At 54.7% G+C, this 23,013-nt stretch overlaps 1 protein-coding gene and 1 long non-coding RNA gene across 7 annotated transcripts; one reads left to right on the top strand and one right to left on the bottom strand.

Moving 5' to 3' along the window:
* Window positions 1-1,488: 1,488 nt before the first annotated feature.
* On the top strand, window positions 1,489-13,119 carry ST6GALNAC2 (ST6 N-acetylgalactosaminide alpha-2,6-sialyltransferase 2). Its single transcript, XM_017833090.1, has 10 exons — window positions 1,489-1,863; window positions 7,262-7,342; window positions 7,463-7,520; window positions 8,119-8,293; window positions 9,075-9,240; window positions 9,326-9,464; window positions 9,631-9,734; window positions 9,888-9,971; window positions 10,565-10,664; window positions 10,856-13,119. Exons 1-10 carry the CDS (start codon window positions 1,739-1,741, stop codon window positions 11,021-11,023), a joined length of 1,200 nt encoding a protein of 399 aa, XP_017688579.1. The 5' UTR covers window positions 1,489-1,738; the 3' UTR covers window positions 11,024-13,119.
* Window positions 13,120-13,254: 135 nt separating this feature from the next.
* LOC108506257 lies at window positions 13,255-22,683 on the bottom strand. Of its 6 annotated transcripts, none has more exons than XR_001877737.1 (5): window positions 22,211-22,683; window positions 15,806-15,894; window positions 14,669-14,755; window positions 13,506-13,626; window positions 13,259-13,339 (listed from the first exon to the last, which is right to left on the bottom strand). It is a non-coding gene; the product is annotated as an uncharacterized LOC108506257 (long non-coding RNA). The 6 variants fall into 6 exon arrangements; XR_001877738.1 differs by lacking the exon at window positions 22,211-22,683 and adding an exon at window positions 16,509-16,527; XR_001877739.1 differs by lacking the exon at window positions 22,211-22,683 and adding an exon at window positions 16,271-16,288.
* Window positions 22,684-23,013: the final 330 nt, after the last annotated feature.

The following is a 23,013-nucleotide window of genomic DNA, read 5'->3' as shown; positions in this document are numbered from 1 at the left end:
GCTTCCTGCCTGCTCTCTCCTTCCCCAAGACACCCTGTGCCCAGCCAACCTTCCTGCCATGGCTCCCCCGGTCCCTGCATGACCTGCAGGGATGGATCCCTGCAAGTTTTCCTTAAAGTAGCCTGGCCACCATCCCCTCGTGGTGTCCCAGGTCCAGTGCCCACTCTCCCAGTGCCACCACTGCCAGCCGTGGGCACAGACCTGCTCCCTGCATTGCCATTGATGCACGCTGGGCACTTCATGGATGTCAGCACGGTGCATTCCCACACAGCCAAAATTCCCAGAGAACCAGGGCTGGCAATGGGGAGACCTGCAATAATGGAAGCAAGTGGAGACTGAAACAAGCTCTTATTAAAATTATTCTTGTGTTTATTCTTCCTTTGAACAAGCAGCATCATTGGAAACGTGTCTGGGCAGGCAGGAATGGGAGTTGGGGGGTGGTTGGATCTGGGGGGATAAAGGGGTGTTGGGGAAAATGCAGCTGTGAGTACACCAGCCTGGGGGTGTGCAGTGGGACTCGGGAGCAGGGACGGGGTTTAGTCCTGGGTTTTGGGGCTGAATAATGAAAACAGGTATTTGTGGAGAGGCTGGAGGTGTGTGACGACCTGGAGCAACATGTGGGTGCTCAGGGAGCCGCGGACACAATGGGACTCCCCATCCTGCTGTTCCCCGAGTCTGGTCACTTCCTAAAAACCCAACCCCACCCCACCCCCCAAATCCCTGCAGTTCAATGGAAAACGCTTGTTTTCCTGCTGAGTCCCTTCCCCCCGCTGCAACAAACATTTGGTATGCATATCCTTGAGTTCTCAGGGCTGGTTCTTTCAGAGTTTAACTATAAAAACCATCGAAATATTCTTTCAAAAAAGAAACTGAAGCACATCCTTTCCGTAAACGCCAAAATAATTAATGCAAATTTCCTCCCAATCCCTCCAAACACGTTTCGCCTTTCCCTCAGCCCAAACTCTTTGTCGAACTTGCCACAGAGCTCCGAACGGTTTTGTTTGCTGCAAACACACAGTGTGGGTGAGCGATGCGTTCAGCCCGAGCGGGTCCGGGGGCAGCACCCCAGAACTGTCCCCCCTTCTCCCCTTTCCCCCCTACATTTTCTCCCTCGTGGCGGATTAACCAGCGAGCGGCCGGGCGCGGGTGCGTCCCAGGGTGGGAGCCCGGCTTGACTTCAGAGCTTGGAGCTTCTGATAAGCATAAAATAACCCGCGGACTCGCTCGGGGGTGGCACCGTGGGGTGTGGGTGCTGCCGCTTGGGAAGCAGCCGGCGGCGAACGCACGTGTTTTTAGTCGCACAGGAAAGTTACAGAAAGGAGAACTGTGTTTGGGAGCTGTGGGTGGGTGGCATGAAAAAGAGGCAAAAAAAAATTAAAAAAAAATTAAAAAAAAAATAAAAATCGCATTTCCCTGCTGGTCTGGGTGAATGTTTAATCCCCCAGCGCGGAGAAAAAGCAGCTCAAAAGTGCTTTTTTTTCTCAGCAAGTCTGAACCAGTCAGCCTGGTGCCTCCTCCCTCCGGCTCACACCCTTCCTCCCACCGCTCCGGAGGAATATCCCAGCCTGCTCCGAGGTGCAGCTGGGCACCCAGGGCAGGACGGAGCCAGGACGTCGCGGTGTCCGCGCCCACCGGGCTGGGAGAGGAGGGGAGAGGAGAGGGGCTGGGAAGTTTTGTGCCCGGGACGGCTCCCACGCTGCCGCTCGCCTGCGCGACTCCAGCGGTCGAACTGCTCGGGATGGGGTCCCCACACTGGAAAAGGCTCTGCCTTTTGCTCCTGGCAGGTTTAACATCCTCTCTGCTCCTCTACACTCACTACTACACTACGGTGGAGTCGCCCACCAACCAGAGGATCATAGCCAGGTACGGGGGGACGGGGAATGGGGGGGGGGGGGTGGGAGGCAGGGATGTGTAAATTCAGCAAGAGGTGCCATGCACTGGGATGGGGAATTGGGGTGCCCGTGTGGGCCCCTTCGGGCGGGTTCTTCCAGCTGTGCCCCCCGGTCGTTGGGTGGTTTGGAAAATGTGCTCGCAGCAGGCTCTGCCCCGCTCCGAGGAATCCTGAGCACCGGCTCCTGCCCACGGCCGCCAGCCGAGCCCAGGGGTGCCCAGAGCGGGACCCGGGGCCGTGGGGGTCTGCAGGGGTCCCCACGTGGGTGCAGCCCATCACAGTGCAAAGAAACCATTGCTGGGTCCAGGGGCGGCTGAGGGTCCTGTGCACCCTGGGCAGGATCACACCCCCTTCAGCTGCCCACCAAACCCAGGTGCAGGGCTGGGAGCTGGACCCGGTGATCCCTGTGGGTCCCTCCCACCTCAGCATATTCTGTGGTTCTGTGATTCTGTGAAACCCGCTGCGAGCCCCGCGTGTCCCCGCTGGGCTCATGGAAGATCCGAGCTGATTGTCCTGGGGGAGGTTTGGCCCCCATGGAGCTGCACTGGACCCACCCCCACCCACTGCAGGGGCAGGGCACGGCTGCCCCCCAACCCTTTCGGATCCCCCGGGCTGCCCCCCCGGATCCCCGGACTGCGCCTCACGGCTCGCAAACTCTCAGGGTTGCAGCGTTTCCCAAACTCCAGCAATCTGCAACCTCTCTTCGTCTGCATTCCCTGCGTCCTCCAACCTCCCCGAGCCCCTTCCTGAGCCTCCGCGGTGCCAAGGGATGGAGTGCTGGGGTTCCCCAGGGAGCCCCGGGGAGCGTGGGTGAGTGTGCAGGGGGTGAGGGAGCCTGCACAGCGCTTGGGCTGCGGGACCAGCCGCCCTCTGCCCTGCAGCACCGGGTGATGTGCCAGGAGAGCGCTGTGGGTGTCCCTCACCTCCTCCTGGGTGCCCTCGGTGTGACAGAGCCCAGCTGCCTGGGTGCTGCCCGGGAATGGGGGTTGCTATGAGGACTGGAGCTGGTCCTGCACAGGGTGAGCTGAGGGCAGACAGATTTGCTCTGGGAGTTGCTGGGGATGGAGCTGGATGGGCTGCCCTGGGGTCCAGATGCTGCCTCTTCCCCAACTGGTAGCTCTCTTTGCCCGATCCCATCTTGCCCAAGGCAGAGATTCCCTCCCCTGCTGTGCTTGTGGAGCAGGAGTATCCCCAGCAGTTTGGGCAGAGGTTGGCTGTGTCCACCCTTGGCTGTGCAGTGTCAGCTGGAACCACACAGTGCTGGAGGCACGTCACAGCCGGGGTGAAGAGCAGCTCCCCACAAAGAGCTTGATGTCCCTGAGAGGGGAAACTGAGGCCCATGAGGGCAGCAGAACGTGCCCAGACACCACTCTGGAGCTAGGAATGGAAACCAAGCTGTGCCTTGGCACAGGATCCATGGCTCAACCCCGAACCAGGGTGTGGATGAAAGCCATGAGATGGAAGACAGGAGTGGGTTCTCCCCACCACATGTCAGGCTGCCACTTCCTAACCCTGCCTGGACCTGCTCCAGGTCACCTCCCCAGCAAAGCCAGCCTGGGCTCCAGCCCCGTGACTGATGGGACCAAGGGTCAGCTCATCCAGCCCTAGAGAGGAGCCCAGGGTGAGGTAACACAGAGCTGACCTGCTCTCTAAATCTCTCCTGGACTCTCCTCTTGGCTTCAATCCAACCTCTAAAGCTAAACCCAAATGAGTGGGTCCTCTTGGCTTCGATTCCCTGTGTTTATAAACATGATGCCCTATGACTGCTGCTGGTCCAGGCTGAACTGTGCACTGGAGGAATCAGCTCTGCCCTACCAACGGATGTGGGGCCGAATCCGGAGGTGGAACCGGGATGGCCAGCGTTCCACACGCTGAGGTGCTACCACAGAGCACTCACTTCCCGCTCCACCTGCCAGCACGGGAGGGTCAGGGTGCTCACGTGTGGGTGCAGGTGACCACGTTTTGTGGGGAGGTTTGTGTGAGCAGTGCCCCCATGCAGATGGACAAGAGGATGAAGAGGGGTAGAGGGAAGCTGATCCCCTGACGGATGGTGGTTGCTGCCAGCACCAGATCACCCCAGGACCAGATACCCACAGCAGTGCCAAGTCCCCTTCCAGCTCAGCCCAGAGCTGGTGGCAGCTCTGAGGTCCTATGGAGATGGGTGAAATGCCGTCTTCCCCCCAGAGCCAGCCACGCAAGGATGAAGGGAGCTGAATCCCTGGAGCCCCCAGGATTTGGCTGGGCACAGCCCTATCCCAATCCCTGCCTGTCCATCTCTCCCAAACCTCACTGGTGAGCTGCCAGCTCTGCCTGTGGCTTTATTGTTAGGGCTAACAGGAAGAGCACTGAGCTCTGCCCAGCCTTTCCGTGCTGCTCCAGCTCTACACCAGGGAAAGATGCTTCCTGGAGCTCAGCCCTTCACAGCAGGATGGAGCAAATGCCTCCAAGAGCAGGTTCTTGTTGTTACTTTGGCTCCCTCAAATGTGGGGCCCTGGGAGTATTTTCTGAAGATAAGGCCAGTGTGTGTGCTCACAACGCTCGCACACAGTGTTATCTTCCGGAATTGAAGGATGGCCTTGGACCAAAAATGTCACGTTTGTGAATAGCCAGATGGTGAGGGAGTGCACCCAGCCTGGCTGGCTCTGCTGCCACTGCCAGTGCTGGGGCAGCCAGAGCCACTCCTTCCCAGAGCCCCATTGTGCATCTGTTGGTCCTGGGGAGCGTTGTCATCTTCTGAGTCAACCAAGCATCACGAGGTGCTTCACCACATCCTGGCGGGTGACGTCAAAGCGCTTGGCTCCCCTTCATGCCACTGATCTGCTTTCTGGTGGGGGGCCAGCTGCCCCACGCCCTTCCTGGCAGGGTTTGGGCAGTGGCTTTGCTGGGGAGCTGGCTCCAGCACCCACAGCTGGGATTTGAGGGCAGGGAGGTGCTGGCACTGGTTTATCAGTTCAGCGCAAGTCCTGCAAGAAATGAGGAGCAAGTGCCACCCGCTGTTTCTGGCCATGGGTGGAGGTGGGTCCCAGCTTCCATGGAACATCATCATAAGCCAACCTGCCAGGCTGTCTGTGCCCGCCTGGGTACACATGGACTGAGCCCCTCAGAGCTCCACAGCATCCTTGGAACCTCAGAAAGTAGCACAGCACCCTCCCACTGCCAGTGTCCGGGGCTTTGCCTTGTCCTGCAGGCACTGGGGTGAGCCATGGAAGGGTCTGTCTGTACCAAGAAACAAGAGTGGGAGAGCTTGGAGGGCTGGGGAGGGTCTGGGTGGGCAGAGATGTGCAGCTGAGCCTTGTGAGCATGATAGGAAGGGATAGGGAGGTGGTGGGGTTGGGAGAGGCTGTTTGGCTGCAGCTCAAGCCTGGATGTGTGAGTGAGGGTAACGACTTTGGGATTTGCTGGGGAGCTGCACTTCTGCAGCCAGGAAATGGGTGTGTGGTCAATCCAGGGGCTTTGCATGCAGGGAGTTCAGTGCAAACCTGTTCTGGGTTTGGAGCAGAGAGGTTTCTGTTGGTCTGTTGGTTGGGTGGTGGTAGTGTTGATAAGCTCCAGCTGGTGAGGCACCTGGGCTGGGGATTGTCTGCATCATGAGATGGAGGCAGCAAGCAGGGCTGGGGTGAGCTCCCTGGATCCCAGGGCACTTTGCCCTGGCTGAGCTGACTCGGCATCCAGGGATCTCCTGGTAGCTCTTGTGAGACCCACTTGTGTGGGTGAGCTTTGCTGTGATGGGTGTGCTGTCGGTACCTGGAATGAAAGAGTAGCCTTCAGTGTAACCACCAGGTCTGGTACAGTTTTTGATGGCCTTGACCTTGCTGTGCACAGACCCTGTGCTCCCCTTTGCAAGCCAAGGGAACAGGCAAGGTTGGTCAGACTGGGGTTAGTTGGATCCTTGCAGGGATACCCTAGAAAGGCTCTGCAGAAAGCTGCAGCTCCAGCATCTCCCTGGGATGGCTCAGTCTCACCTTGATGGACCCCTCTTGGGGATTTTCCTTCCCTCCCCTCTGTCAGCTCAGGTGATCCCAGGATGAGCCTCAGGAATGAGCTGGTTGTCTGCAAGGAGAGGTGGGGGTCACACTGTGCTGACCTCTGGATTGTAGCATTGTGTTTGGAGTGGTGGGGGCTTTACAGGGCTCTGCTCCTGCTGGGGACCTGCTTTTCCATGGGACAACAAGGCAAGATGCCCTGGCTTGATCTAAAAAGCTGCCCTGCCCTGCTGGCAGGGCTCAGCCTCCTGCACAGGGAGACACCTTCCCCGTCAGCATCCCCTGCCTGGAGCTGGCCATGCTGGGATGGTGCAAGGAAGGAGCTTGGACTAAAGCCTGCTGGGCACTGCCTCCCCATCCACACCTGGGGAGACGCTCCAGCCCCCAGTGCCAGACCCCCATGTCATGCTGTACCCCCAGGGTGGCTCAGAGCAGGGTTTGGGTGGCAAACAGGTCTGGATCCGCTCCTGGGCAGGGCTGTGGGCACTTCTGGTGTTGACAGGGGCCGTGGCAGGGACAGAAACCCAATGCCTGCCTTGCCCAGCAGTGTCGCGCCGGCGGGGGCCGGGGGGGAGGCAGAGCTCCGCTCCCCACCTGCCTCTACCTGTCCCCAGGCTCCCAGGCAGAGATCCCGTAACAAGGGGCCCTTGTCTCCTCCACAATACCTCCCTTCTGGGCTGAGCACCTGCTGGCTGGGCTGGCGGCAGCGCCGGGGGGGCTCTGAAGGGCCTTTCTGTGTGGGGATGAATGGGAGCCTGTTCCCCTCCGGTGGGCTCCCACCTCCTGCTTGCCAGGCTGCCCCCAGCCCCAGTTCCCCCTGGGGGGCTGGGTCAGCTCTTCCTGGCCCCTTGGGGCTCAGGGTATCCCGGATTGCTCAGGGTGGGCTGCCCTTGCCTTTGTCTCCCAGTGCTAAATGAAGGATGAGGGCGTGCTCCAGCTGCCCCCATGGCAGATGAGGTCCCATATACCCCAAGAGCCTGCAGACCCTGGTTGCTGATTGCTTCTCCAAGTGTAACAACTAAAAGTGTCCTGCTGGCCTGTCCAGCTTTCCCAGCCTTGTCTAACTTGGACTTGGGAATGGTGAGACGGTGGGAAGAGACAGGGTGGTCTCAGCAGGCTGTAGGCTGGGCTGGGTGTGATTTCTGGTATGTGGGGCTCCTGGAGGTGGGACCCACGAGGAGACAGCAGCTGCTTTCTGCACAAGCCCCGTATTTTGCATGTCCGTGGTTCTCCCCTTGCAGAGGGACACACAGACAGGGATGGGTGGGCACAGGCAGTGGTGGAGGGGAGACAAGTGGAGGGGATGTGGTCCTGCCCTATGGCTGTCACAGATGTGGGGGTGTTGGGGTGTCACCTCCTCAGCTGAGCCCTCACTGTCTTGTCCCAGCCTGCTGCAGCCGGAGCCGCTGGTCCTGGCCCCGTCAGGGACCCCGCACCGCAGATGGGCCCTTGGAGGCAGCTCGGAGAGGTAAGGAGGGAAAGGTGTCCAGCAATCCTGGTGTGAGCTGGGAGCCCCATGCCCGCTGTGGGGTGCCCCAGTGCCCAAGTGATGGATTTTTAACTCTGCCATATATTTCTCCCACTCCAGTGGGAATTCCTTCAAGCCTTCTGCGGAGCTGGAGGAGCCCGAGCCCAGCAGGCAGCAGGTAATCATTAGCACTGCACAGTTATGTCCATGGTGTCCCTCTGTGCTGGGTTTTGTTGGTAGAAGGGCTGTGTGGGGAAGCTGAAGGCTGAGCAGCATCCTCTGGAAGGGGTTTGCAGGGGAGCAACCTTTTCCATCCACACAAATGGGTCTCCCCAGGCCTCCCTACTGCCATTCCTTAATGTGAAAGTTGGAGCCAGCATCACCCACTCCCTCCAATCCTGTGACTCCCGGTCCACCAGACCAGGCTGGAGACTCATGAGGATGGACCCAGGCTCTGGGGGGGACCATTCTTGGGCGCTGGGACTGTTCTCATACAGCAGAGCCCTTCAATGGGGTACCCACACCTGAAGGTGCTGAACCTTTCACACTCTCAACTGACCCTGTAACCTCTGCTGCCCCCAGCCCCACTGAGCTGGGTGCCACAGGGTGTTTTGCAGCAGCAAACCAAGGCACAGGGCAGTGTCCTGCCTGGGTGACCCAGCAGAACATGTGATGGACAAGGAGCGTTTCTGTCCCTGGGTTTGTCCTCTCCTTGGTGCCTGCTGAGGGGTGGCAAATCCAGGCTGGAGGCTGAGCTGGGTCCTCCTCTCTCCCAGCCCAGCACCTGCCTGCACTCAGTGATGGCCAGAGCCAAGGCAGACCCCAAGTTTGGGGAGATCTTCCGCTTCGACACCCCTGTGCTGATGTGGGACCAGCACTTCACCCTGGCAACCTGGAACAGGCTGAGGACACGACACGTCCCCTACGGCTGGCAAGGCTTGTCCCTTGCAGGTACAGACCCAGCTGGGATGGGGGCTGCAGCCGATGGGGTGATTTGGGGATGTGGGGCAGCTCAAGGGGCTCGGGGACCCAGCAGAAGGGACTGGTGACATGAGACAGGCAGAGAAGGCAGCAGAGGAGCCAGGGACCTTGATCTCTCCCCACTCCACCTCCTGGGGCACGGGGTGGAGGGCATGGCTTTGCAAAGGCCTCTTGCTGCATCTTGTGACATTTTCCCTGAATAAAAGCTCCAGTGTGTGCATGATTATTAACTGGGGCCGGAGGAGCTTGGACAACCCGCTCCATTGTTGTGGACGGAGATTGTTTCCCTTCCCACCCCAAACCCACGCTCTGCTCTCCCTGTCAGCCACCGGCTTCAATCCCTGGGCTGGGAAGCACTGGGGACAGCAGGGGGGAGTGAACTGGTGGCCATTGCAAAGAGATATTGGGAGGAGGGGATATGGCCAGCACAGGCAGCAGCATCAGCAAGGCTGGGGCTGGAGATGTCTGGATGTGACCCTGTGCCTTGCAAGGCCTTGAGTGCTGCTGTTTGGAGCAGGGTTAGAACCATGGTGGGGGGAGCTGAGAGTGGGTGACACAAAGCCTGGGAGAGCAGGGACTGCCTGGGGTCCCCATATCCCACCTTTAGGCCCCTCTCCTGCACAGGGATGGTGTGAGTTTAGTGTGCTGCTCCTGCATGTGCTCTGTGCTGTCGCACACTTCAACACACACGTGCTCACGTGGGCTGACACACCTTTTCCTCACTGACCGCTCCCATCCTGCTCCATTCCAGTGGTGGGCAGCACCCTCCGGCTCCTCAACGCCTCCGCCAACAGGCACCTCTTCGACAGGGCCGCCCTCCCCGGGGGCTGCGTCCGCTGTGCCGTGGTGGGAAACGGTGGAATCCTCAACGGCTCGCGGCAGGGCCAGGCCATCGACGCACACGACCTGGTCTTCAGGTGCGCGCGGGTCCCGGGCAGGATTGGGGCTGTGGGTGCTGGGGAGGGTCCAGCCCTGGACACGTGTCCTGCGCTTTTCCCGCAGGATCAACGGTGCCGTGATCAAAGGCTTCGAGGAGGACGTGGGCACCAAGGTCTCCTTCTATGGCTTCACGGTGAACACCATGAAGAACTCCCTCATCGCCTACGAGGAGTACGGCTTCACCCGGATCCCCCAGGCCAAGGTGACACCCTGAGGGCTTGTTGGGCACGTGGTCCCGAATTGTCCCCTGAGGCTGGGCTTGCCCGTCAAACCTTCTCCCTGTCTCGGGAGCCCTCAGTCCTTGCCAGCCTGCATGGGCACTGCCCTGTTAAGCCCCTCCAAGTGCCACATCTGTGCCCCCACTGCAGGACCTGAAATACATCTTCATCCCCTCGGATGTGCGGGACTACGTCATGCTGAGATCGGCCATCCAGGGCAGCCCGGTGCCCGAGGGCTCGGACAAGGGGGATGAGTGAGTAGCCCCCCAAAAGGCCCCCCAGCACCTTCAATGATGCAGGCGTGACTTGCCTGCCCTCACCCCAACATCTGTCCCTGCTGGGACAAACCCCAAGTAGCTCCAGGACTCCTGTGACACAGTTTTGCCCTTCTCCTTGCCCTGCTGCAGGCCACAGAAGTATTTTGGACCGGAGGCATCTGCAGAGAAGTTCAAGTTGCTGCATCCTGATTTCTTGCAGTACCTGACAGCAAGGTGAGGATGGTGAGGATGATGAGGATGGTGGCTGCTGTTCAGCTCTGCTCCAGGCTGGACTCAGAACACTTGCCTCTGCTCTCTCCAGTATGGACCAGTGGCTGCTCAGCATCAAAGTGTGTTCCCAGTCCTCCCCAGACAATGGAACCACCTCTGCCCTGCTGTTTGCAGACAAGGCTGAGGCACCTCTCCCCTGCCGCTCCTGCTCACTGCAGCACAGCTCACATCCCCTCCTACACCTCTCTGTGCTCACCTGGCTCCCATTCCCCAAAATAAATTACATTTTGTCCCTGTCTAACAGGAGCAGAGGTAGGGTCCAACAGGAGTGTCTTTTCCTGCCTCTCACAAAAGCAGGCATCTGGGTTAGGGTGATTCCAAACAGCAGAGGTGCCTTTTACCAACCTGCAGCAAATGAGCTCAGCCTTAGTAGCAGTCACCAGAGAATCCACCCCAGTCCTGTGTTTCACTCGGTGCTCCTGCCTTACCAGGGCCTGGCATCACCCAGTGCGTGGTGGGGGCTGGATGGGTGCAGGTCCGGGGGCTGTGGTGCCGTGCCAGCTGTGACCCCCCACCCCTGCCATGTCCACTGCCAGGTTCCTGCGATCAGAGATCCTGAACACCCAGTACAGCTCCCTCTACATGCCCAGCACGGGTGCCCTCATGCTCCTCACCGCGCTCCACACCTGCGACCAGGTAAGAGGCCACGGGATCACCTTCCTGCTGGAGACAAGGGGATTTCCCCCCCTTTTGGCTGCTGTGGGGCTCCTGGTGGGGACCAGCCTGTCCTGGTGGCTGTCCTACATGCCCTCTGGAAGGGTGGTGGTGGTGAATGGACCACCTGAAGTAGAGCCCTGACCCCATCCTTTGTCTGTCCCTCCCCACAGGTCAGTGCCTACGGGTTCATCACTGCCAACTACGAGCAGTTTTCAGATCATTATTACGAGGTGGAGAAGAAACCTCTGGTGTTTTATGCCAACCATGACATGATGCTGGAGGCAGCGCTGTGGAGGAGCCTGCACCGGGCTGGGATCATCACCCTCTACCAGCGGTGAGGCCAGGAGGTTGCCCACAGGGGCAAGTCCAAGGACTCCTGTGGCTCTTCTCTTTCCCGAGGGCCACCTTCTCTCTCCCGAGGGCTCTCCCCAGCTGGTCGGCCAGCCCGTGGAGCAGACCTGCCACACTGCAGCTGGCAGTGGTGTGAGGGTAAGGGGGAAGCTGAAGCTGGTAGAGAAATGTTGCCTTTCCTCAGGGATCTCCTGAAATGTTTCAAGGCTGAGTGTGATTGAACATGGCCTTTGGGGCATCAAGAAGCACCACAGCACGTGGCTGTGACCTGCCAGCCCCATGAACATGGCTGCAGGGCAGCAGTGGCCCCTGTGGAGCCCAGGAGGGGCAGGATGGTGCTGGAAGAGGATGCTGGAGTTGCTGGAAAACACCTCACCATCGTGCTCCAGCTCAAATGCTCATCACCGTGGTGGCACAACGGGCAGGATGAATCTGTGGACTAGAGACCAGATCGTCCAGCTGATAAGAAGGTGGTGTGTTTGGAGAGCACTCTCCTAGACTGCAGAAAGCCCCAGCTGCAGCCAGCTCTGTTGGTGTGTGCTGCCTTCCAGAAGGATCTGTTTGTCTGCGTGATCAGTGGCACAGACAGAGGTGTGGCTGCCCTCTCCTGTGACAGACACACAGAGTGCCCCGTCACTGACCCCTTCTCTAGGTCTGGTGTTTTCAGACAAGGAAGGGTTTTAAAAGCCATCAGCTAAGAGTAGGGTCACAGCAGCTCAGCTCAGCTGGGACACCAGGAATGTGTCTGGCCCCTGAGCAGCCCGGAGGTGACACTGGACTGAAGCCACACGTGTGGCACTGAGTTTGTTGGGCCTTTCTTGCACAGGGATCCAGGGTTGTGGTGCCCTTTGAGAGGCAGTTCCGTGCCAGGTGAGTCACAAGTGATCACCACTCTTTTTAATTTCCTCCCTAAAGCCCCAGGGAGGTGAAGGTCCTGAACCAGCTCTGCTCAGGGAGACCCACGGGGGACACTCCTCCAGCTGGAGGGTGGATACAGAGCAGTGTAACCCAAGACACTTCCCCACTTTGTGTAATTACATAAATGTTGAATGGTTGTTTTCTTTAATGCCTGTTTCTGTTGTTTTGATGAAGTGGGTGGGGGTGAGACACCCCCCCCCTCTCTCCTGCAGCAGAGCAGTAGCAGGTAGTAGAGTGAACCCTTGACTGGGGAACAGCCCCAGAGGCTGATGGGGATGGGGGCAGGTTTAATCATGAAGATCTGGGCTGGCAGGGAGGCCCTGGTAGCTCAGAGCATGGCCTTTTTCCACTTGGAATGCTATTTGCTGTATGAGGTTGCTGTACAGAGATGGCAAAAGATACCCTGGCCATGAGCCAGGGAACCTCCAAACCCCCTCAAGCTCCCACGCAGGCTGTTTCCAGCTGGTTCAGCTACAGAAGGTTAGGCTCCAAGCCTGCTTCAGATGTAATCTCTAGCTTGGGGCCCACCTTGTGTTCCCACGTCTCAAATTAACCTTTGTTCCCATCAGAGCCACCTCACACTGGTACCACAGCAGCCTGTTAGGCCTGTTTTGTGTTCGCAAGCACTCAGCAAAAACCTCTTTCATGACAAGAATGAGCCTGATCCTCACATCACCTGCCCAAGACGCTCCAAAACCTCCTCAAACCAGCTCTGGCCAAACCTCAGGTGACATCAGCAGCACCTTGAGACACAGGGCAGGAAGAGCAGGGTTTAGAGGGAAGTGCTGTCCCAGGGCAGCATCCTGCCTGGAATCATCCAGCTCATGGGCAGAGCTGTTTGTGCACGTCAGAACCACACCATGCATCTTCCTTCTCAAAAAAGGGAGGTTTCCCAGCCCAAGGTGGAGCCTAACACTGGAGTTTTAAGGACTTACCATGAGATGAACCTAATGACTCTACTACTGCCTCTCACCCCTTATCTCTGAGCTCCCAAGCAGACCACAAGAACCATTTCTGTCACCAGACCTGGCTTAGCCATAAGTAGTTTTGTCCCCAGGAATTGCTTTTCTTCAACTTTCAGCATGTGCACACACTGAAGTCTTTGGGTATCAGGTTTGCTAGGAAGGGTAAGCTCACAACTGTCTGAATTTCAGGAAATGTTTCAATCTAAAATCCTTCCTACCTGCCCAAAACCATTTCTGTCCAAGCAGAATCATAGAATCGCTAAGGTTGGAAAAGACCTCTAAGAGCATTGGGTCCAACCTTCACAAAAATAACTAAACAAAAAACAACGTCCACTCACAAGATTTCCCATAATTTATTTTATTCTGGAAGAGAAGAAACCAGGGAATCACTTTTTCATCCAGCCACCTGAAGGTCAGATCCTAGCAGAAAAAAAAAGACAGTGTCAGAACAAAGCAACTATCAGCTGTGAAGTTCCTGATTTGCACTATTTAATCTAGAGTACACATCTCAGGAGAGAACAACTTGCTCCCACCCAAGCCAATGGCACCAGCACCCAAATCCTCTTTGGCTTTAGTGGTAACTTACCTGTGGTGTGGTTGCAGCAACCTCTGAGCAGCGAGGAGGAGCCTCTGGTTACACAAGTCACTTATCAGTGGCCATCTGTGACACTCAGTCCAAAACAATCTTTATTCTGTTGCTTCTAGAGCTGGAAGACACCACAAAGCAAGGCTGTAACTGTTTCCTTAAAGAAGTCTGCTCTGAAACACTTCCTGCCCCTCTAATCTCAAAGCACTGAGTAGCTTTTACTCTTCCCATTTATCATCAGGCTGCCTCTTCATCTTTTCTCCCCTTACTCCTTGGAAACCAAAAGCCCCATGTGCTTTTCCCAGGGGTTGATCCTGCTTGGAACACAGCTGTATTGCCAGAGCACCCAATGTGACTGGTGGTTTGTGGGGCCATTCCTTCCCTCCCCTTTCACATATCAACCTTGATTTCTTAAGACATTCCCTGTCATCAACTTTGCCGGCTCAGCCCGTCGGAAATTGTTATTGACCTTCTGCAGCAAAGGAATTCTGTTAAATAAAGCGTAAAACCATTTAGCAGAATGCAGCTGTCAGCTGCCTGGAGACAAAGTGCTGTTACAGCCTGTGTATTCAATGACTGTACATCAAGCAAAGATAAAAAAATGCATTTATTATTTGCCCTTCAACCTGTCACTGTTTGCTTAAAAGGAACTTAAAAGCTCTTTGCAGCTCTAAACTGTGCTATGACAACAGCAGCTCATGATCAGCTCCAGAGCCATGCCTGGGCTGCGGGGAGCTGGGTCTGGGACAGCACTTGTGCTGGTGCCACTTGTCACAGGGTGGGAGGACAGGGCACAGTGCCCCACCAGTGCCACTCGTGTCTGTGGAGTCTTTGCAAGGAGACCCCACCAAGGGAAGAAGCACATGAGCCTCAGTGGAGTTTTTTCCTCACAGAGGAGTCAGACAGGGATAACAGCACATCACAGGCTCGGTTTCTCTCCTTGCTCTTGGCTACACGACCCCCTCAAGTCCCACAGAGCCAGGCACAGCACAGACACCCAGATGCCACCGTGCTGATGGCCAGTGCTCTTCCTGGTACTGCTCCTGGTAAAGCCTCCAAAGATTAGGTACTCTGATCAGCACATGAGTCATGCTATCTACACATCTCACATATAACTAATGAATTTAAAACAAGCAACACACAATACTGAAAAATTCTCTTACCAGCTTAAGCCCAGCTTAGCAGCTGCCCTCTTGCCAAAGCTGTGTTTGGGCAACAGCAGCCCCAGGACTCTGCAGGACCATTTCCTCCTAAATACAAATTACAGTGAGAACTGTCAACAAAAGTACTTTAAATAAAGTTTGTCCTCCGCTCATTTCCTTTCCACCCCTTCCGAAAAAAAACCAGCCCTGGGTCACTGAGCGAGAATTAGAGACAGAAATTCTCCATTCAGAGACAGCAATTTTTGCCTCACAAACTCAGAACAGCAGAATCCTGTCCCTCAGACACAGAGGAGCATGATTGCCAGTGGGCTGTCTCACTCGCAGACAAGAAACTTTGGGAGGTGGATGTTATTTAAATCCCTGCTTAGGAAAAGAAAACCACCAGCTCTCAGACATTGGTAGTTTGGACCTTTTTAAGCTGTTTCAAGCTGACATCCTCCTCCTCATCCTCCTCCACAAACATCTTAATCCAACCCCCTCCTTGCACACAAGAATAATCCATCCATCCAGCGTGTAATCTGTCTGTGAGTTTACCCTGAGAAATGCATTCATCAGACCTAAGACAGACACATCCCCTAGGGGGAAGGATTCTTCAGATTGTGTCCTTTCTAGGATGACCCTTTGGGGCACGTCCCCACCCCCAGCAACCTGATGCAAGCCTGAAACTCTCCCAGGGCACCTCCAGGAAGGCAAACAGAGCAATTATTCTTTCACTGCTGTCTCTTTCTGTGACAGACACAGTTATGAGATGAGCTGTGTCAAGTGTCTCCATAATGGGCTGACATCCAATCCCTCCTACCTCTAATCTCTTCTGCTCTGGCTCATCTTTGATCACGCTGACAAGCAGGTGCTCTGCTGGGCACCAACACCAGTAAAATTCCCATTCATTCCGTGCTGCCTTTCAGCTTATGCTCCATGGCAGCAAAGGGCAGCACACTCGAGTGGCAGCTGCAACAAAGCTACAGCCTTGATTGGCTTAATTACATTAATCAAGCCACTGGGCTTTGATATCCCCTCCCAGGAGCCCCAGAGACACAAGGATATCATCTGACACTGAAAAATGAGTCTTATTTCCGTAGTCCAGCAAAAGGAGTAGAAAATTAAGACTATAGCAAGAGAAATGCTGATGTTTCTCACCACTGTGCAGCTGTGCTGTCAGTCCAGTAGATAAATCAGGTCCCCAGCCAGATGAGTGTTTTAATCCTTTCCTGACATCGTGCCAGGCTCTGAAAGGGAGGAACAGGACAGTTAGTTCATGTAGCAAACCATTCCTTTACCTTTGCGTCTTTAACGCCGAGCCTCAGAGTGATACTTCCACAGAGGAAAAGATCAGTTTCAGACAGGGATAACCTTTATCATCACTAGCTCAGCTCCCAGAACAGACAAACCGCGGGGCCTCAAAACCTCGGGCCTGTTCTTGCCCTCGTGGCTCCTCAGCCGGGGCAGCACCGACACCCGCGGGCACGCGTGGCTGCCCTGACCCACCGCTCCGGGGAGCTCGGACACCCCCGGCGGCAGCGCTCAGGCTGAGCTACACCCGCTGGATATAAAATACTCTCCCACAGGCGCTGTGGGGAAGAGCCGGCACAAGCGGATCCAGACCCCGCGAGTTGAGGATCCCGCAGCGCGCCCGGCCTTGCTCCCTCCATCCACCACGCCCGGGGGGGGGGGGCACCATTACGCACACCCCCCGCAGCCATCGAGGCCTCGCAGCAGCCCTACAAGGGGTCCCGGCGGTGCACGGGAGTCCCCCGCACACCCTCCCGCCGTCCCCGCGCCCTTCGGGGCCGCCGTGCCCGCGGATGGCGCCGGATGGCGGCCGGTCCCGCTCACCACACACAGCTGTGCCGCCATGCTGTTCCCGTGCGCCGCGGGGAGGGCGGGGCCGCGCGCGGGGGCTCATGGGAGGTGTAGTCCAGCCCCCCCTTTGGGGGCGCGAGGGCTGATGGGAAATGTAGTCCCGCTCCCCCGAGATCCATTGCCCCCCCCGCATCCCGCTCGTTAACGGCATTTATTAATTATTTATTAATTCTTCACGTCCCCGGCACGCTAAGGAGATGTGCGTGATTGTGCTTAGCGCGCTAAATGCTTCAAAAGGCTGAACAAGCATTAGCTCGTGGAGGAAGGGGCTAATTAGCCAGAGATCGGGGATTAGTCAGAGATTAGTTACTAAATGTATGTGCCGTGCTTTGAATAAGCGACGCTTCCAGGATGTGCTGTGATTGTCCTTCTCTGTGAAAACCTGTCATGAAATCCACAGGATCCTGTCTGGTTTACCTATGAAACTATAAATGAAATTATAACTTCCATATGAAACTATATATGATCCTATTTACATTATATATGAACAATAACACAGTGTGAACAGAACCAAGGGGAGGAAAAATAAGAACTGCCAATATCACTTTCTTGCCACAGAGGTACATCCACCCTTGTGGAGAAAAGCTCCAGTGATTGGGAATGGAAAGCAGTCAGACTGGAGTCTGAAAGCAGCAAAATCTGAGTACAGGTGACAAGCCCAGAGTCACCTCTGAAATGTCTGAGAGCTGAGGGGTTGTCTCTCTGCTCCTGGATCCCCTCTGACAGCAGGGAGATCACAGAATCAGAAAGTGGTTTGGGTTAGAAGGGACCTCAAAGATCAGGGACACCTTCCACTAGCCCAGGTTGCTCCAGTCTCCATCCGACCTGGCCTTGGACACTTCCAGGAATGGGGCAGCCACAGCTTCTCCGGACAACCTGTGGCAGGACCTCCCCACCCTCACAGAGATGGTTCCATGCTGCTGCCTGCTCTGGGAGCCCCTTCTCCAGGCAAGGCAAACGAGTTCCCAGGAAAAGACAGGGTGACTTCAAGTTTATTTTTAGTGCCTGGATCCTCCTGGCCTTGCTCCTATTTTAGAACCTGATTTTTTTTTTTTTAATTTATTCCAGAGCTCAGATTTAACCCAACTCACAAGTCCTTTACTTTCCAGAATGGCCCATGTTGTTTCTTAAATCTCTCTTAAAAAGTCAACGGGCTGCAAAAGGCACTTTTTTTTTTTCTTTTTAAGTGGTCCAAGAAGGCTGTAAACAGATACCAAGGTGGTGCTAAAAATAAGCTGCTTCCAAATTAAGCAGCTGACTGTGAGGTGTTCCCCAGCCCTCTGTGCCCTCTGATAGCTGCAGAAAGCCTCACAGGCTGCCCTGGTCGGATGGGCAGGACCTGGGGGAAGCAGCTTTTGGTGAGTCCTATGCTCTGGCTTGAGGACAAAAGAGATTCCGTGCCTTCCTGCCCCACAGGAGCCTGTGGCACGAGTGTTTGGCCTGGTAGGAAGGCAGATGATGATACAGAACAGCAATAATTAACACAGCCCTTGTTGCAGCGGCCTTTGCTCTGTGAAGACAGGGTTGGCAATCTGCCTGGCTGCTTTTAGCTTCCCAAATAAGCAAATATGACCCATCACAACTATAATTAGCCATTTAAGTCCCCAAGGGACGTAAGTTTTTAAAAACAAAACAACTAAAATCCCCCCCTGTGCAGAGTTCAGATCCCGGGAGAGAAGACGTAGACTTGGATGCGCTGAGGGATTTGCCACCGTCTTGATTTTCGGGTGAAAGCTGCTCAGCCCACAGTCTGTGTGTGCCTATAAATGGATAAGCTCTGCCAGGTACCAAGTAACTAATGGGCTCAACAATTAAAAGCTCAGGAGAATGGCATGAACTAAGTGTGGAGTTGATTGGCTGCAATTATTCATGGCTGTAGAGCACGGATAATGTTTCCAAGGATATGTTGGAGTCGGAACAAAGACTCTGGATGAAGAGAGACCGTCATTGCCTTGCCCATGCCAACGCTCTTCTAATTCTCTGCAGCTTCGCCTGTGTGGGAATTAATCGCGTTTTCTCCGCTTTTCCCTTTAGAGGGCGATCATGTCCCACAGATCTCCGGCACGGAACCTTCACCAGCGGGAGCTGCAGGACAAGGCAGAGCCTCCCCGAGGTCAGCGGGCCACGGTGGTTCTTCCGAGGGTCTGTGAACCTTCCTAGAGATGTGAAGGAAGTTAGTCTGGTCTGGACAGTTCTGTTTGAACATATTCTCCTTCCTCAGGCAGCTGCAATGCTGCTCCCAAGGGCAATTTGACATAATTTAGATAGATTTCCTGTGGCCAGTCTCCATCAGTTATGGTATTTTGTTGTTCCAGTCTTTGAAAGGTTGAGGAAGCAAGGAAAACTGTGAAAAGGGCATGGAGATCTACATGTGAGCTTTTGGGGGCTGCTCTCAACTTCCTCACAGAGGATGAGGGGGGGCATTGCTTCCTCCAGCAAATCATGAGAGACATTAAGCCCCATCTTTCTGATTTCTCAAGGTGCTTCAGTATCTGTCCTTCAAAGCTACAGCATTACCCTCTCTAAAGAAGTCTGGGCTTTGCTCTGAGGTGTTTGGTTACCCCTAGAGCAGATAATAGGAGAATGGGCAGAATATATGATAGGGGAAGGAAGGATGGAAAGAAAAATGGAAATCAATGACAGAACTGCTCCAACTTCAGCTGGGCTTTGATCCCATGCTCGAATTGAAGGACAAGATCTTCTTTCAGTTTTCCACCCATTTCCCTTCTTAGTTGCCTGTAAATCCCTCAAGGGAGAAACTCTTCATGCTTACTGACACCAGTTTGATTTCCTCTTGATCTCCCCCTCTGCCTGTCCAGGTCCCACCCATCTGTGCTTTCAGGGGTGCCCTGCTGTGGTTATCTTTGACACATGGCTGGGGGGAAGCAGACAGGGTATTTGAACCCATTACAAAGCCAGTTTCCCCATTACCAACTAATCTGGCTGGTGCAGGGGGTAGCTGCATTGATGTTTGTCTCTGTTAGAAATGGTGGGTGCACAGCAGTGCACAAAGAACAGTCCCTTGGGCTAAGGCTGGAGATTCCTTGCTGGTATTTCAGGTACCAGACTTCTGAGAGAAAAGATCTGCACTGTTAAGAAAAGCCAGCCACGAGGTCTCAGATCCTGGTGTCTGCTGCTTCAAATCAGTCCCAAGAAATGGCAGACAGGCTCTTTGGAGCCTCAGCAGCAGACAAGCAACATCTTCCCACATAGGACAAGGCACACTGCAAACAAAACATCCTTCCCTGCTCCTGGCAGCAAAGCTCTTAAGCCTTCATTTAATGTTAAATACACGTTTAAACCTAAACCCATTCCTCCTCAGCATGTCTTGCATACTTATGTAGAAATTTAGCAGACTCAGGAATGCTCTCCTGTAACTGGGGCCTATTTGAAAGCCTGTGCACTGAATAATAAAGAGCTTCTTCCTTACAGAATATCTGTGCAACGAAGGGATGGCTTTTCTGGGAGCATGGTAGGATCTACAGGCAGGGCTAAGACATGGATTCTGCAGGTAGAGAACAGAAAAGATTGCCCTTTCTCCCAATAATGCAAAAGAAATGGCAGCTTCAGCCACTCAACCCTTGCTCCTGCTTCTGCCCCTTTTTCTCAACTGAATTTTGGGTACAGTATAACAAAGAGCAGTCCTAGGGTACTGTCTTCAACTGCAACACAGGAAGCAGCTTGAGAGGACCATGTTGGGAATGGAGACAAGCTGATCAATGACTTGACCCCTTCAGGTCTGTGTCCCAGCTGGGCAAAGTGACCATCTTTGTGTGAGTGAGCCAGAATGCATTCCCAGCTCCATTCCTTGAAGGAGCCCATTGGAACAGAGAGCCCACCACAAAATGTTCCAGTGGCAGGGAGTGCACAGATAAATCCTGGGGCCAGACAGATGCACTGGTGCAATAGTAGCAGCAGGAATCCAGTTTCTTCATGGACGAGCATGTTTAATTAAACTATATACCCTCAGAGCATACCTGGAGATAGAAGGTGTGTACAGCTACAAAAATGCCCTCAAAACTAGAAGGAAAACCTTAACACTGTAAAGCTAGTGAGACAGGAGAAAGATTTCCTTTTAGGCCAAGTTAGATGGGCAAGGAAAGGAGAGTTGTCCTTGCTTTGGGCAAAGAGATGGATCCTCTCTATTTTCTGTGTCAGCCTGAGAGATTACAGCATGGTAAGCAGAAAGGGAGTGAGCTGGTATAAAAATATCTGGGCATTATTAATGAGAAACTTCTCAGGTCCTCTTTTATCACAAACAGTGTTTCTGTTTGCTTGGATTACTTGGCCACCCAGCACTTGGTTCAGCCAACCCAGCCTGCACTGTCCTGTAAGCAATATTTCATCTATCAGGCCCAGATACAAGAAATATGCTGGGCACGCACGGAGCAAACAAGCATATTCTTGCAAGTAATTAGCATAAACTGCACTGAGGTCAAGCGGTTGTGTCGGAGCACAATGCAAATCAACATTTCCTCCTCCTGCAGATGGAAAGTGGAGAATTGCAAATGCCATATCTCCGGCTCACCCCTTGCTTCCCATCGTTTATTCCAGAGGAAGGAGATAATTGTTTTGAGGTGCTTTTGAGAACAGCATCTCTGCTGCTTTCGTTGCTTAATGGGAAAGAACATGTTTAAATGATGGAAGGTCACGTTATTTCAGGACCTTTCAGGCCATTTTTCTTGCCCTTGTGGAGGGAAAGCAGGCCAAGTGCCTAATTTGACCAAATCTGAAGCGGTAAACTGAGGCCTCACAAAGTGACAGAGGGCAGCTGGTTAAAGGCCACTGGTTATTCCTTCTGCTGTCTCTAAAATGGTTTGTTGAGGACAGTCTCCCAGTGACATCTGCTTGAAGGAGCCCTGCTGCAGGGCATCAGACCAAGGGCCACCAAGACTAATGTAATTTTTTCCAAGAGATGTCCAAAATGAATGCCTAGGGAATGAAGGAGCAGCATTATTACATATGGTACATCTCCCAGAAACTTCCCTGCCACCAACCATTTGAGGGGTGTGACACTTGAGAGCCAGAGGTCATTTCACTCACTCTGCTAATGGGTTTGCTCTGGAATGGAGATTTCAGTAACTTTCTTTTCCGTGAACTTGCCCAGTCCCCTTTTGAACCTGTAACAGCCATTCCCTCCTGTGGGGAAGAGAGGGACCAGCTTCCTTTCTTTCATTTGTTCTGTGTCTGGCTCCTGCTTGTTTTGCTTGGTGGCCCCAAGTTCTTGTACAGGAAGAGACCATAAATGGAGAATTCCTCCCCACTCTCTCACTGTGCAGGCAGAACTTATGGTTCTACTTATCCTCCCCTTCTCTTCAGGCTCACAGGTGTGATGTCTTCAGAATAGATCAAAGAGTGAGGGTAGTGTTGTTTTAAACCACTGTTTTCCTCTAGAATGTGATCTATCCACTTGCAGATGGCTTTTATGGTCTCTAAAGCCTCCCATGGATTACCCTGTGCTTGACTGTATAAACATTTTCTCTATCCCACATCCTGCTTCCACAGCATGGCTCGTACTCACTTCTCTGTCCTTTCCCTCAGTCCAAACATCCTGCAGAAAGCCTCCAGCTTTCCTTGACAGCCTTCCTCACTCCCTTTCCCCACAGGTTGCAAATAAAACTCAATCAAGCCCAACGCAACCCCCCAGATTCCTGGAGACCTGCCTGCAGGGGAGAGACTCACGTGCCTTTCCCTTCTGATCGGACTACCAACACACGTCCTGCTGCGCTGCTGCTGCAGAAAGGTCGGTCTGTCTTCAGCCATCTCTCCCCTGCACGTCTCGAGTGCTCTCCTCTCTTCCCTCAGCTGTCATCTCCTCGCTGCTGAGGGAGGTGGGCGGGAGAACACGCACCGCGGGAGATGGCTAAGCCTCCGTAGCGCTTGTGCTCAGGGATGGGAGAACTCAGCTGCTCTGGCATCCTCCTCCAGCTCCCCTCCCTCCCGGTGCCAGGGGGAGAAAACCCCGCCGTGGCTGCCCGGGACACGCGTGTGCACCAGCGAGCGAGCTCTGCGACCTGGGGAGCGCTGCTGGGGGCTTGGGGGGCTGTGTGGTGGGAGCTGGACGTGCACCCCTTAATGTACCAAACCAGGGGTTCCACTTGCCCACACACTGCAGAGGGGAGGGAACTGCTCAACCCCCTCCTCCAGCAGCTGGAGGGGGCACGACTGAGGATGAAGTGGGCAGGCAAGGTGAGGAACCAGGACGGCGTGGGTGGTACTGCAACAAACCACAGCACCTGGTTTACCACGAAGTTGCATGTGAAGCGCTGCTGACTTGGAGCAGCTGGCAAAAAAACTGGAAGCAAACCCCCCTCCTCCCCAGTCATTATTTAAACAGTATAAAGGTCTCTGTAAATGTTTAAAACAACGTGGTTGGGAGGGGAAGGAGGAAAGACAAACAAGTTTGCTGTTTCAGCTTTGCAGAAACAGATCTTGTTTTTTGGCAGGGTTTTTATTCATCCAGAGGATCTAGCTCCTAGCATGCT

This window comes from Lepidothrix coronata, unplaced genomic scaffold, assembly GCF_001604755.1.
Source record: "Lepidothrix coronata isolate B3197 unplaced genomic scaffold, Lepidothrix_coronata-1.0 Scaffold210, whole genome shotgun sequence".
Classification (NCBI taxonomy): domain Eukaryota; kingdom Metazoa; phylum Chordata; class Aves; order Passeriformes; family Pipridae; genus Lepidothrix; species Lepidothrix coronata.
Note: the sequence above shows the minus strand (reverse complement) of the source record. Positions and strands in the feature narration are given on the sequence as shown.